At 38.5% G+C, this 14,758-nt stretch overlaps 1 protein-coding gene across 1 annotated transcript in view; it reads right to left on the bottom strand.

The window, feature by feature from the left end:
- The window catches only part of PLCG2 (phospholipase C gamma 2), a 63,442-nt gene that overhangs the window by 30,427 nt on the left and 18,257 nt on the right, over nucleotides 1-14,758 (bottom strand). Inside the window, exons 3-9 of the mRNA XM_032195873.1 lie at nucleotides 12,278-12,418; nucleotides 10,028-10,121; nucleotides 8,484-8,531; nucleotides 4,532-4,616; nucleotides 3,745-3,828; nucleotides 2,321-2,364; nucleotides 1,071-1,143 (exon numbers count right to left, since the gene is read on the bottom strand). Of these exons, the coding sequence (XP_032051764.1) occupies nucleotides 1,071-1,143; nucleotides 2,321-2,364; nucleotides 3,745-3,828; nucleotides 4,532-4,616; nucleotides 8,484-8,531; nucleotides 10,028-10,121; nucleotides 12,278-12,418 (569 nt within the window). The remainder of the gene's footprint in view (nucleotides 1-1,070; nucleotides 1,144-2,320; nucleotides 2,365-3,744; nucleotides 3,829-4,531; nucleotides 4,617-8,483; nucleotides 8,532-10,027; nucleotides 10,122-12,277; nucleotides 12,419-14,758) is intronic.

Genomic DNA, 14,758 nt, shown 5'->3' with positions numbered 1-14,758 from the left:
AACCCTACAGCTGTGATTAAAGCTTCCATTTCAGATAGCTTACTGACAGTATATTTCTTTGTACTCACATCTTAAGAGTTTCCTCTACGATGTTGAAGAGGGAAAAAATAGCTGAGTACCTTTATATAGATTGAAGGCCCACGAGATCCACACACTATGTATGTACATATATGCATGCACACACACAGGAAAAAGCTGGCGTCCTTGAAATATATGCCTTAACTATATTCTGTTCACACATCTAAGTGCAATCTGAATGTACTTTTAACACAGTGAAATAAGGAGAAAAAGAAATTAGCAATCTTATACAGGAAGCATAGATCTCACTTTTCATTCATATTTGCAAACCTGCAGTTCATCAGCACCTAACAAATATAACACTAGCTAAAAGGCATAGGAGGCAAAGAACTGCAATGTGGACAAATTCCAACAGCAGTCTTAGACCCACTCCATTATATCCTTTGTGAAAGTATAGCCTTAAAGATTGGCCTATATATCAAATTATGATTTTTCTTCCACAGTGTCTGTGCTAAATAAGATAACAGAAGGCCATGAAGACAGTTCCAGTACCCGCTTCCACCCTTATCTGCTTGCTGGTATGGAACATCAGACTGGCCCATTCAAGAAGAAAATTACCTTTGACTCGAATGCAGGCAGTCAGCTCAGCTTTTTACATACAAGCTGATAAAATGGGGCCATGGCCAAGGTATTACCCCTAGCTGTATCTATGGTGACAGCTGTAACTAGGCCAGGCTATCATGCAGGGTTTATTTCCAACCTTGTCTGTTTATCTACATGACAAAACAAAGACCTGCTGAAACATTATTTACTTTTTCTGCCTCTCTTCTTCTGGTGCACCTTCAGAGACTTTTATATGGATGAAAAATAATAGTTTTTGTGAACTTCAACAGCGGCAAATAAGAAGAAATCTTTCCAAGACCTAGTAACCTAGTATCATAGCTGACATCAATCACATTCTGTGTCATAGCTTTTTCTATATATATTTTTTTAAGGAGCACATAATATTATGAGACAGCAAAAAGAGCTCAAAATTTCTGTAACATTCCCACCTGCTGCTCATGTAGCAGGAATCTCTGAAAGTCATGGAGATGAACTGCTGAAGCATCTGGGCGGTCAGTATTTCTTTAAAAAAATAAAGAGAGAAAGGAAAAGTGAATCTAAAGAAACAACAGAGAAAGTGTCATCAGATGTCATAGAAGAAAATGTCAGGATTTTGTATCTTGCATTTACAGTATAAATGTGCTGTCGCCAGGAAGAAACTTTTTATAACTTCAGTGGAATTGAGATGAGGCTTGTAATATTGTATTACCTAATCACTGTAATTTGAGCCTTTAAATAAAACCTCCTAGAGTCCTGATATAATTTTGATAATGATTCATTGGGAAAAATACCAAATCTCTGTTCATTGATCTGTAGCAAATGAACAGCATTCACTTCACAGGTGTTCTCTTAAGTTTATTTGAGGAACATGGAGAGACTGTTCTTTTGAATTATCACCAAGCCACACATCCACAGATGATTCCCTTCCATGTATTATCTACCACAGTAGATTGCCTGAGTAAAACTTCTTGAAGAAAGATGCAAAAATGCAGCCACACCAACAAAAAAGCAGCACAGCTGCTTTCCGTTTTGTAGGACACAAACGTTGCATCATCTGGTACCAATAAGGCATTTATAACCTTGCACATCCTTGAGAAATCTGTGGTTTAAAGCAGTCTCACCAGTTTAATTTACACAGCGTGACCAAGGGCTAGGGAAATGCATGGTACACTTAGAACAAACTTTTAAAACAACTTCCTTCATCTGTGGTGATATTCAAAGCTACGATAAACTGGTTTAATTTGTGGTCAAAATAGTAGCAGCAGCACCTGAGACCTCCCTTTTCACTCTGTACACATTTTACTAAATTTTCAAAGTCCACCAAGTGAAATTTGTAGAAACTGTGTTTCTACAGTGTTCCGCTCGAGTCCAGGCAAAGCCTGTGCACCACATCACTCCAGTTTCAAGTTTTTCCATCAAATTGTCCTTCACTAGTTCTGTTCCGCACTTGGTAAAATCTAAACATGTCAATTTGGTTGTTTGAGTCCATGCCATTTTTCTTCTAGTCAGATGGTAAAAAACATTCAAACAACATCCAGAACTTATTCCCATGATAACTTCAGCTTTCTGAATGCAATAAGATCTATAATTTCTTTTCACTTACTAAAGCATAAGAACAAGAGCCAGTGATGTTATTAGAAAGTCCTGCAGCACTGCTACCATATGTGTACTATTTGGAAAAATAATACAAGAGCCTTACCCAAGAATGAACACAGAGGAATCCTTTTTGAATTCATCGAGAATCTTTAAAAAGAAAAAAAGGGGTGGCAGACAAGATTAAAAAAAAGAAATAAAAGAACATGCAATTTTCCATCTCATGACGACTACTGGTTTGGACAAGGAAAAAACATGCACTTCCACTCTAGAAAAGCTGCATGCAAGTTGACAAGATACATTTTGAATTAAACACAGTAGGAAAAAAAACTGCCAAGGGTGGCGATTGCATGTCAAGCCTTCCAATGTAAAGGCACATAATTCTCAGGCAAAATGCTTGCCATTGATAAGACTGAGTTTCTGTGGAGGTTTTATTGTTTGATAGCTCACAAACATTGGAATTATGTATCTTCCATCATATTTATGCATTTGAATGTAAACTCTAAATTGCTCCCAGCTTGGAGCAGCCTAGTTACAGATCACAGGAAACTTATCAACTGCCCCATAACAGTTGTTGAGCAAATTGAGGAGTTTCTTTGAAATGATCCACAAGTGGCGATAACATGAGTTTAAGGAAGTCAGATAACCTCTTTATTTTGTGTTTTACTCTTCAACCTTCTGCTTAAGATAAATTTCTAGACTTTCATAATCAAAAATAAAACCTTATCAGTACATGGAGATTAATAATTACTTCACAACAATTTCAGCATCACTTTTAAGCAGCACAAGAAAGCACTACTGCCAAAAGAATCAACATTGGCTTTCACTATCGAAGTTTCCATTTCAACAACTGCAAGTTAAGTTAACAATATGCATGTCATCAATAAAGATATGTACGCAAGTAATTTCAAAGCATCTGTTTTCATACAGTTACAAACAGTTCCTAATTTTCAGAGTCACTAAACACATGCAGGTTCCAACTTCATGAATCTTTGCAATTAATACAAGGAAACAGTAGTCAGGCAGTTAATCCACTGCATTTATTTTTCACGAGCACTGTCTGAAGCACATCATGCTCTGGACTCAGCGCTTGTCATCTCTGAGCATGAGACACAAGAACAATAGCTGTTACTTGATGTTCAGGATATACCCCAGTAGTTTACAGAATGTTCCTTGTAATGCAAGATTAATACAAGTATGAAAAAATATTGCTTCTACCAGCAAACAGATCAGCCAAACCAAATGTAAAGACATTCTAGATACTAAACAAACTCACAAGAAAAATTCTTCCTAGAAACCCCATTATATCTGTGCATATTTTTGCTACCAATATACAAGAAACAACGTGAATGACTTTTTCATCCTCTTCAGCCAATTGTTGATGGTGACTGTTAACTTGACATCAAGCACAGTACTATAGCCTTTCTGTTACAAGAATGAGGAAAAACAAAAATGCTAATAAAAAAACAGCATTCACTCTTTATTCTGATCAGTTTAACATTATGAAGACTAATTATAAAAAAAGCTTACCGATCTCTGTTGTTCAAACATGATTTTCTTGTAGAACAAATGAAATTGTTCAAAACTAAGTTCTTCTTTGTGAGCACCTATTTCCTACAATAGAAAGTAGCACATAGTGAATTTAGAATTCCCTGAAATGCATTTGCACAGCATAGAAGTTACTTCTAGCAGCCACCCTCTCACATGTTCAGTTCTACTCTGACTTCATTTGTTCTATGTTTGAGGATTATTTCCTTTTTCTATTTTTTTTTGTTTAAGAACACAAACAAGTAAATAGGCTCTTGGTTCGTGACACAGTACTCCTAAGCCCACATCTTTGGCATTTCTGTTGCTGGAGCAACAGAAGCAAAAATGTATGCTTTAAGGGTGACGAATTACAAAGCAGGAAAAGGTGGGGATATTTAAAATTCCTGTAGGAATGGAAAGGACCTTCAGAAGCTAATAGTATTACCATAAATTGGAAGAAATGAATTATTACTTTGATCATATTGCAAAAGAATTCTTATATATGAATTTTATCTTCAATATCCAACAGTTTCCTGTGCACTTGTACAGACAGTATCAGCACCAGAGCTCCAAGCCCAGTGCTAACTTTAGGCAATCCTACAATGAAAAGTAGGAACATTTATGTCTGTATTTTCTTAAAGTCTTACATACTGGCAAAATCAAACTTAGAAAATCAGTATAATTTATTTAACTGTACATGGTAGCAAACAAAAATACATGTAGTAACCTGAACAGAAATATCAACACCTATCAGATAACACAAAACAGATAGAATTTATCAGGTAATTACCGCAAATTTATCCTTCAAGAACTTCATGCTGCTCACTTTGAAATTTACTTGGGGAAGGACAGTTTTCAGCTCTCTAAGACTAATACTGGAAAAAAAGAAAAGATAGAGAAAAAAAAAAACCACACAACTTTGTTGTAATAAGCCAGCTACTATAGATAATACTAAATATCTATAGATATGGATTTTTTTTTAATCAACAAAAAACTGTTACTACTGAAACATTTTGGATAGGACTCATCTCTCATAATTACTAACTCCTATAAACTTAACACCTACATGTAAGCAAGCTAGACACATCTTCTAGTTAGTGGGGAGAAACAGGCATGTCAACTATTTGGGGCATTAAGCTTTTAAACAATACAGTGATGTATATAAATACATCAAGTATTTCACAGAATCACAGAACGTAATACGTAGATACAAAGCTACACTTATTGCTGCAACACCGGCCACACCGCTCGAATCATGTCCAGTGTATACGTCAGATTTTTTTTGTTGATGGAAGACTATATTAGAAACAAAACTGTAAATAGCTCCATCTGAAAAACTCAATTTCCTTCACATCTTCCCATTCTTTCAATCTCAGACGTTTCTCTCATCAGCCTTCACTTCTGTAGCTATGGCTTCCTTCAGTACAACTTCAGAGCAGATCACAATACATCATGTACTTATCCTCCAAGAGTAAATGGGAGGTAGGGCCATGCTATGATAATTCTTGCATGAACAAAATGAGGGTTGATTTCTATAGGAGCCAGCTGCCTAAATGCTTTAAATGTGCAGTTGGTATAGGTGAGGCAATTCAACAGCTCACTGCTGTTACAAGAAGCAACCTCTCTGTTTGCTCCTGTTGTTATGGTCCCATTGCTTCCATAGGCCACAGCGTGGACACTCAAACCTTCTACTAACCTGATTCAACTTTCTAGACCAGCAAAAAAAATAAGGCAAAAAGGAGAACTAGTCTTCAACTCTTCCACCAGCTTCATGAGCTTGTTTAGCTCACCTTGTGTCCAAATTAGCGTCATACCCAGAATAAGGAAAGAGTCTTGAGTGCCTGAATAGAAGCACGTAAAGATGGTGGAAGAAAAGGGCAGAGTGAGACTTCCCCCATTGAGTGGCACCAAGCTGGTAGAACAATTTGGTCATCCCCTGCAGCAACTTTTCAGTGGCCTGCTCTTCTACTTATCTTTAGATAGCAAAGAACAGAAATTAGGTCTCGTGCTAGGACTGAGTCTCAAACACTGAGTAGGTACTACTGTGAGGCCTCAATGAGAAAGACACGGCATTAAAGAGGGACATGTGAGGGGCACAGGGACAAGTCCTAGACTGGAAGGTGAGGGGAATAAAAACCCACAGCTGCAAAGAAAAGCAGGGAAAAGACAAGAGAACATAGGCACAACATCTGTGGGTGCTATGGCCAATGCCCACAAGACATTAGCCTTGTTTTCTTGGGTACTGTTGGCACTGCATTAAGGTGCTCTGCCTTGACCTCCAGTGCAATTCATAAGCCATTAACTCTGTGCAAATAAACAGGATCAGAACAGAGTCACCCGAAAGCAACAAAAGCAATTAGCACCTCGACAAAAGTAACACTTCTGTTCTACAGCATCCATACAAGCACCTGCCCTGTGAGAGATTCTCATCTCCATTGTGTAGAGAGGGAAAGAGGAAAAGCAAGAAGGAACTTAGCCAAAATCCACACCAAAGCCAGATTAGAGTTCAGGAAATTCCTGGCTTTCCACCCTGTCGCCAGACCTCTGGAAAAAAAAGCACTCCTTTTAGGAGGAAGAAGGAGCACTCTGCTCATACCCCAAACACCAAAAACAAGCAATTTCCTCTGGCAAGACAAACACAAGCCAAAACAAAGAGCTGGGACTTCATTACCCCTGGCAAAAATTCAACCTGTGAAGCAGGACTTGCCTGGAAGCCCAACCTTTACAATTACCCTCCCTAGAAACTGCAGCACTAAACAAAACCTAAACAAAAACGAAGTCCACCTCAAATTCCTTTCCTGACGTTTTCTAAAAGCCTGGATCATCTACCAAGAGAACAAATCACTGCATTCTCCACAGCACAAAACCCCAAGATCCTAAGCAGACTGCTTTGTACCAATGAAACAACCCTTAAACACCCCAGGGAACCTCTTCAGCAGACATATCACCAGCTCCAGCTTCTGTGCCTTTAACATTTGCTTTTGCTTCATGGTCCTCTCCCCCAGACGCCTTCATAGTATGGCTAGTTTTACAAAACGCATCAGCAGGTGTAAGCCAACACCTCTTTGTTGTAAAGGACGATATTTGGCTTTTCATCGTTCTGGCCATCTTTGGAAACACTGCTCACACTGAAGCAAGCCACACAACAGCGCAGGCTGTCTGCAGAAGGGTGTTATTTCCTGCCGTAACAGTCTTATTCGCACAGTGAAACGTTGTGCTTCATTTTGCTTTCAGGAAAAGGCCTAAATGAGAGGAAACACACGTTCTTTTCCACACTGAATTACACCTTAGAAAAAAAAAAAAAAAAAAAAAAAAAAAAACAGAACACTACAAAGAACAAAATCATGATAAAGTAATATATGTGGGGAAAAGGAGGGTAACATTCTTCACAGTTTTGCACGTTTTCTGGCAACTCTAACTAGAGGTGTGCAGATGAATTCATTTAGAAAGTCTCCTTTGTTATGCAAAAGCTACAAAATCTACTTCACACATGAAGCTGAAACAAGCTACTGAAATCCAAACATACAAAGCAACGCAGCACATGAGAGCCTACAACCCATATGTGGTTGGTTTTTTGTTGTTTTTTGTTTGTTTGCCTTTTTAGACACGAGAAGCATCAGCTCAGAGGTAATTCTTTGGCTTTGGCCTATTCAAATATAGGGCAAAAACACAAACCCAGATAGCCAAGCCAATTGCACGAAATTGTATTCAATGCAGCAAGCCCTCAAAAAAGAAAAAAGGCAAAAAAAAAAAAAAAAAAAAAACACCCCACACAACCCGCAACCAGAGATTTTTGCCCTTACTCTGAACAACTAACTAGGCTTCCTTCTACAGCTATGCTCAAGAGTATATTTGTTTCCCACTGTTAAAGTAACTCTTTCACACATTACCCTGTTGTACCAATAGTCTTCCTCCTGTCCCCTAATACACTCAGGCATCTCTTATCTCTTCTTCCCCTAAATATTCTGTTCTGTTCTCATCGCAGCTCTGACCCCTGCAGGAAAGTATTCATGTTATTGCTGGGACAACCCTGTCTCAGGATATATCCGGTGTTGGTGCCGTGACTAGTTTCAAACTAAATACCACAAATATTAGTCATGGTTAAACCCCATCAGGATCGAAACCAGGTAAGGCTAACCATCTGAACACTGACCCCGGACCTTTAGCAGCACACATTGAAATCTGCTTACACGGCTCCATTGTTACGAGTGCCCAAACAAGCTTTTAAAAGCTGGTTCTGGTCTGTCTACATTAGGCCACGGTTGCTCCAATGCAAACATGCTTCAGCAATGAGTGAAGAACTTGTGGCGAATCTGCACAGGAAAGCTGACAGCAGGTTATACAAACCACTCTGCTGGGGTCCAACTTGCCCCCAGAAAGTATTGAAGGGCAAATGCCGCTGCAAAGCAAGCAGCCTAACAAACCTGAATCTCTGCACTAAGACTGGGAGAAGGCAACCACCTTTCTTTATACTGGCAGAGTAAATCTACACTAACAGCAGAGTATTTATTTCTCATCACTTGTTTCCTCATATTACATAATGAATATAAGTGAATGTTATGAACATGCTACATTTAGCAAAAGGCAAAACACATGTTGTTAAAGCAAGAGCAAATACCATTTTCAGAGGTCTCATATTTTATATCTCAGGAAAATTAGTAGTTATTTCTCCTCATTCCGTGTTACAGTCTGCAATGAAAGTTCACTAAAAACAAACTGAACATAAAAAGCGAGCCTCTTACCTATTTCTTCTAGTCTGATCAACAGAATAGATCTGCTTTCTCAGCCAGCTTGAGGAAAAGGAGAAAAAAATGAGAGAAAAGAATTTGAGAATTATTAAAAAAGATCAATTAAATATCAAAATCCAGAGACGAAATTCAACAGAAGTATTTAAAAATCAGAACATACGTCACTAAGTAAAGCAAACATATTTCCAGCATAGCATCTAAGTATTCAATCAGTTTTATAACCCTAGTTGTAAATACATACTATTCTGCTGCTTAATATTGCATTTTAAGGCCACATAAACAACACAGGAAAGGGAAGGGTGTGCACAGCACAAAGGAATAAACAACCAGAAACAGTAAAAATGTAAATTGACACAGTGGGCCAAGACTTCAGCTAATCTAGAGTTACTCCGCCACGTCAATGATCTACGTCAGCTGAGGCTGGTGACTGAAAGATCTTATATGCATAAAAATTAAAAAAGAGGGGGAAGGGAGGGAGGGCTTAGGGAATTTTTAAGAAAATCCTGATTAAAATGCATGTCAGTTTTAGGTACAGAGCAAAATACTATTAGCAGTATTAATAGTAAATATATACATGCAGTTTTGATCTAAAGGATGATCACAGCGCGCCAGTATTAAGCTTATCTTCATTTCTCTACAGAAATCACTTTGTCCACTGCACAAACATAGCCTGAAACCTAGTAGCACTTTGTATAACAGCTCTCTGCAATACCACACAATACATGTATATAAAGGCAGAAGGAAGTGAAGAATACTTTCTCCCCAGCTGAAATTACAAGTAGGTAAAGACAACATCAATGTCAATATCAAAGTTGCAAAAGTCAGGTAGACTTCAAGGACAGGGAATATATCCTTTGTATCCTTAAAACAGGTAATAGCAGTGACTCACCCCCAACACAAAAGTCAGCAGTGATGAAAAGCAATCAAGTACAGAGACAGTGTTAAAAGCTTGTCAACAAAATTGGCATTCTGAACATTAGCAGTTTCGAGCACAACATCTTCAGAAGCATTAAGGGTGCATTTTCACCATCATATTGCTGTCTGCTAAAAAGTAACTGTTTAAAATGTTCATTTTTATCCTGGCTCTCCCAGGTGAGCTGATCACATTACCATATGGTGCAATGCTGTCAACAGGCGAAACTGTAAATGTGCACATGGGAATCATGGGGACACAGAAGCTGAAACATGGACATCTACCAGATCAAGCCTTTTGTGACTGCATAAGACATTTGAATTTTCCAAGAACTCAACACAGATCAGATGACCTTGATATTGCATTCAGAGATGTTGTTTTTCTGTGGTACATAGAAGAAGGCAAACTGCAAGTTCACAGCAGTGTATGAGAAGTGCAGTTCCAGAACATGTAGATAGCCAAATAGACATGGAGAGTTTCCGTAGGAGCTTTCTGTATCACACACAAACTGGCTAGTAGTAACTGGCAGGTAGCACTTGTTGCACTTCAATAATTTCTTTGGCATTTTCCACTTTACATTCCAAAGAGATGTCAAGTCTCACAAAGTGAAAATATTCCTACGTACCTCTCCATGATAGCAGGTGTGGGAGCACTCATGACTTCTTGATACAAGATATTCAAGCCACACAACCATTTATCAGCATCATCTTTAGAATCAGCTGAAAAAAAATAATATGCTGTGAGAAACATATAAAAGTAGGACATAACTTGTGATGTCTCTAGATAAACGCTAGTACACAGAGATGCTGGTTAACCTTTCTCCTTGATAGATCTCATTGCATAAGTCCATGTTGTTAATTCTAGAACTAGTAGCACAGTGTAAATTTGAGGGTGAGAGGACCAGTCATGGAAACTCTGACAGAACATCTGCTTCCCAGATTAGGTAAATTTCAGCATCTCACCAGAAAGATTATGAAACTGTTGCTGAGTTCTTACCGTAACATAATCAAACTTCGTTTTCTCCCCAGGGACCTAGATCACGAGCAACTTGAAGCACACAGAAAAGTGAATTCAGTGTGTCATAGCATAAACCTAGCTTGTGATATTCCAAGCAACCTACAAGAAAGTTGTAAAGCGCTAGCTTCTGATGAACACAACTACCTCCTCTTTTCATAATCACGCCTCTAAACACAGATTGTCCCAGACTACGCTTAGGCAAGAGGAACAGAAAGGAAGCAATGTATGAAATTAATGTAGCTTATATAGAGAATCATAGAATCATTTAAGTTGGAAAAGACCTCTAAGATAACACAACCTAATAAAAGGTAAATTTTAAAAAGGTCTACGCAGCTTAACACTGTAACTCAGGTGCATATGCCTTCCAACCTCACAAGCTGGTTTACGTTTATAGCTAGTTTGCCTTTCCATTTCCCAAAACAGAAGAGTCCTCTACATCAGTTAACATGATCACATGTGTAACATTTCAACCCTACAGAAGCATGATCATGGACTGTGTTCTGGATACAGCCTTCCCTGAGAAATGCCAATTAAACCATTCTGAGGGCCTTGAATGAGATGCTGTCTTTACAGCATTCAGTTGGACAAAGTCCATTATCTTTATCAAGCTGGTTCTGAAATTTCATGAAGGCATTCTTCAATTATAACAGCTCTTAAAAAAATACTTTCACACAGGAGCTCTAATTTGTGCAAAATCTTTAACTAACTTCAAAGTAAAACAGTTTCTCAAAATATGAAGATTACGTTTTATTTAAATGTATTTTCAAACAATGCTTTATCCTCCAAGGATAAAACTAGAACCCAGCCTCAGCTCCCCATGGAAATGTTTTTCAATTAGCTACAATTTCAGAAAGAACATCCACTACCAGTGCCAAACCAATTCTTCTCCCAAGACAATTCTGGCCTTTATGACAGCCACCATTCCCTTCTAAGTAGGGACCATTTTATATTGTTTAAAAAAAAAAAAAAAAAAACAGAGTGCTTTAACAAGGAAAAGGATTTCCCCCTTAATTGAAAGTTATATCAGTCGTGCTGTTCTCAGTTCAGCATTATGACAATATACCTCAACATACTGAGTGTTTTCAAAGTACTGGCAGAAATCTGGTTTTGAGAACTGCCATGGAGGCAGGGTGGGGGGTGTTGGAGGAAATCAATCTGAAATACCTGGCACAGCTGCACTTATTCAAAATTTTCAGACCTCATCCAGCAATGGTAAAACTTGATCTGAAGTTAAAAATCTATTACACTGGATTAGTGACAAACGGTCTTTAATTACCTGTGTATTGGACTGTAAAACCAGGCTTCCAGTTCTGTGATCTATAGACAATTAATTCCCACATATACATGAAACATTTGCTAGCTCCCTAGGAGTACATAATTCCTACATTAAATAAATAAATAAAAAGTAATGCTAGTGTTACAGTGCCTAGGAAGTGATATATTGATAAACACATACTAAGAGACATGATATTAATTAGTGCTTAAATAGCTGTTGCCTTCTAATGAGCAACAAGCATTCATCTTCTTAAAACACAGAGCTGTTGACCTGTACAGTGCAGGACAGACTGCAGCAAGTGACTCATGTATTACATCCACAAGTTATACAACTGTTCTGTTTGGACAATGTAAGGAAAAAGTCTCACACAATACACTATTTGACAGCAAAATGTTACAAATGGAGCAGTTCAAAGACATTAAGGGCTAGCTGAGTAAAAGGTCTCGGGTTTTGTACATTTGGCGCACTCCTGAACTGCCAAGGGCAAAAAAATCACAGTATTCTTTACATTACTATTTCATCAGTGTATTTGATTGTTCAATTGCTAGGTTTAAAGAGGAAACAAAGAAGAAAAAGGTTTACCTGCTAAACTTAAGGTGTTGAGGACAAACTGGGTACCATAAAAAACAGTAAAGCAGTGTTCTTCTCTGTGCCTTGCTTTGCAACGCTCAAAGTCCTTTGAATTCTTTCCTGGGCGAATTTCTTTTATTTCCATCAGATCCACTAAAAGGAAAAAACAGTAAGTCAGTCAGTACAACTGCACTTGAGTTCCAGCAGAGCCTGAAACAACAAAACTAAAAACTCAAAGCACATACATGTATATAATCCGTACATATGTAGTTATAAATTTTTATAGGGCAAGAAATGAAAATTGCACCAGCCTGCAATCCACAACTAAACAACTCATTGTATTACTGACTAATACACAACAGCAGAGAAGGACCAAAAAAAGAAGAAAAGTAACTTGTCATTTCATCATTTTTATCATTTGATTATCACTGACTAGCCACGGGCAAAGTTTGTATGCGTAGTCCCTTTGGGTTACAGAAGATATGTTTTCATAAATGGAATTTACACTAAGAAATTTCCAATTGCCATGCCAACCATTCAGAGACAAAAGAACAATACAACTTCTAGCTTACCCACCTAAAAAGAATGAGTTAGATCTTAGATAGTCAACTAGCACCCCAGTACAGCCACTGACACTCATATGAAGGAATATTTAAAGAAAGTATATTTGGCACCCTCCAGAAAGTAAAGAGAAAATGCAGCCCAATAATTAATTTTTTTTTTGAGCCTTCTCCTGGACAACTCCAAGCAGATCTCTTGTCATTTAATATAATCTCTTGCAGCACTTTCAATGTGCTGCTTTCTACAGAACACAGGCACTCATAGCCAAATGGCAGTGACACACGAGCACACATCTCAAGCCAGCTCCCTTTTTGTCAAGCCCTTTTCATACCGCCTGCATAAGAGCAGTGAGACAGCACTGAAATAGAAATATGTGCAGTCTCAAGATAAGATACTTATTAGAAAACTGAGGAAGTGGTTTTGCTCTGCCTGTGGACCAGACAAATAAACAGCTCTTCCCACTTCTGGACAGTCCTGACTTACAGAATGAAGAGTGAAGAAAAACATTTCACGGCTGCTCTTGAAATGTGTTTATCAGAGCCAGCAAGATCCAAGGAAAATAACTGAGGGTTTCTGTTTGTGCATTTAAGAACACCACAAGATTAAAACTAAGTGTAAAATGAGCACCTCGTCACAGTTAATAATGCACAATGAACAAGCAACTCAGCTGCTAACAGGGTGTGAGGAGCTGAATGCTGGTTAGATCTTGGGCCCGCGTACCATTGGGTTTCTATGAAACTAATGTGGAAAGGAGGGAGACACTAGCAAGGATGTTTATCAAATTAATTCATCTAGGAAGTTTTTATTCTTTACAAAGAATTCCAAACCAAACTTTCCACCTGATGCTCCTTATTCCTTGTCATTAAACAATTTGTCTTGGGAAAACAGGGCTTCAAAGGTCAACTTGAACTTTTCCTAGAACACAAACATCTTTCTTGAACTTGTTTTTCCTAATGTGATTATCTTCAAGATAGAGCGCATCTAACATCTCAACCTCCATGGTTCAGTCACTCTCCCAAACCATGAAACCATCTCCTAAGATCTGCATATCTAGATGGACAAGGCCTCTAAATTTAAGCGTAAACTTTTAAAATAAATTAATGACAGAACAACAAATGAACTACAGCCTAGTGGTGGCTCACATCCTCTGACAAACCCAGAGCATCACTTAGATCCCTAGCAGTGTATCTGGATATCCATCCCAAAATGCCAGCATCTGAAAAAGAAGGTGTAAGCCCAGCAATCCACGTTAGTACCAGCAGAGAAGGATCAGGCTGCAGAAATAGAAAATACCTAAGTGGGTAAGCTGCAATAAATGACACAGGACTGTACACCACACTGGCTCATGCTAGTTACAGGCAATAATAACACCAGCCATCTCTTCCTTCCCTTCACCCAACAAGTTTATACTGAGAAACGCAGGTGTAACTTGAAAGTGAAGCCTACCTTTCATTTCACACTCCCATAAATCCATGTATATCAAACACCACACCACAAAGACCCCCTCAAAGCGTAAACTATAAGCAGCGATAAGAGATTTCACAACCTGCACTGCTGTTGTCACTTTGAGTGGCTCTTACCTCATACTGACCTCTGAAACAAACACACAGCCTTGCCTAATGTCTTCCCTCAGTTACATGTACGCTCGCTACACTTCATTTCCTTGACTTATAACCTTTCAACCCTACCATCCCATTCCCACATGGGAATACACGTGTATACACACATCCACACTCAAGGACTTTTGCACACCCAGATTTCACAGTGGTAACTGCTATTCTTATGTTCCTGTTTTACTCATGCTGCTTTACAGACCAGACCATGAGTCTTAGTCTTACACTAAGCTCTGCTGGCCCCCCAAGTACGCTACAATCACCCTCCATGCAGTGCCCATGGCATCTGGAAGAGCTGATCCCAACTGAACTGGGAAAG

The sequence above is a fragment of the Aythya fuligula genome, chromosome 12 (assembly GCF_009819795.1).
Source record: "Aythya fuligula isolate bAytFul2 chromosome 12, bAytFul2.pri, whole genome shotgun sequence".
Lineage (NCBI taxonomy): Eukaryota > Metazoa > Chordata > Aves > Anseriformes > Anatidae > Aythya > Aythya fuligula.
Note: the sequence above shows the minus strand (reverse complement) of the source record. Positions and strands in the feature narration are given on the sequence as shown.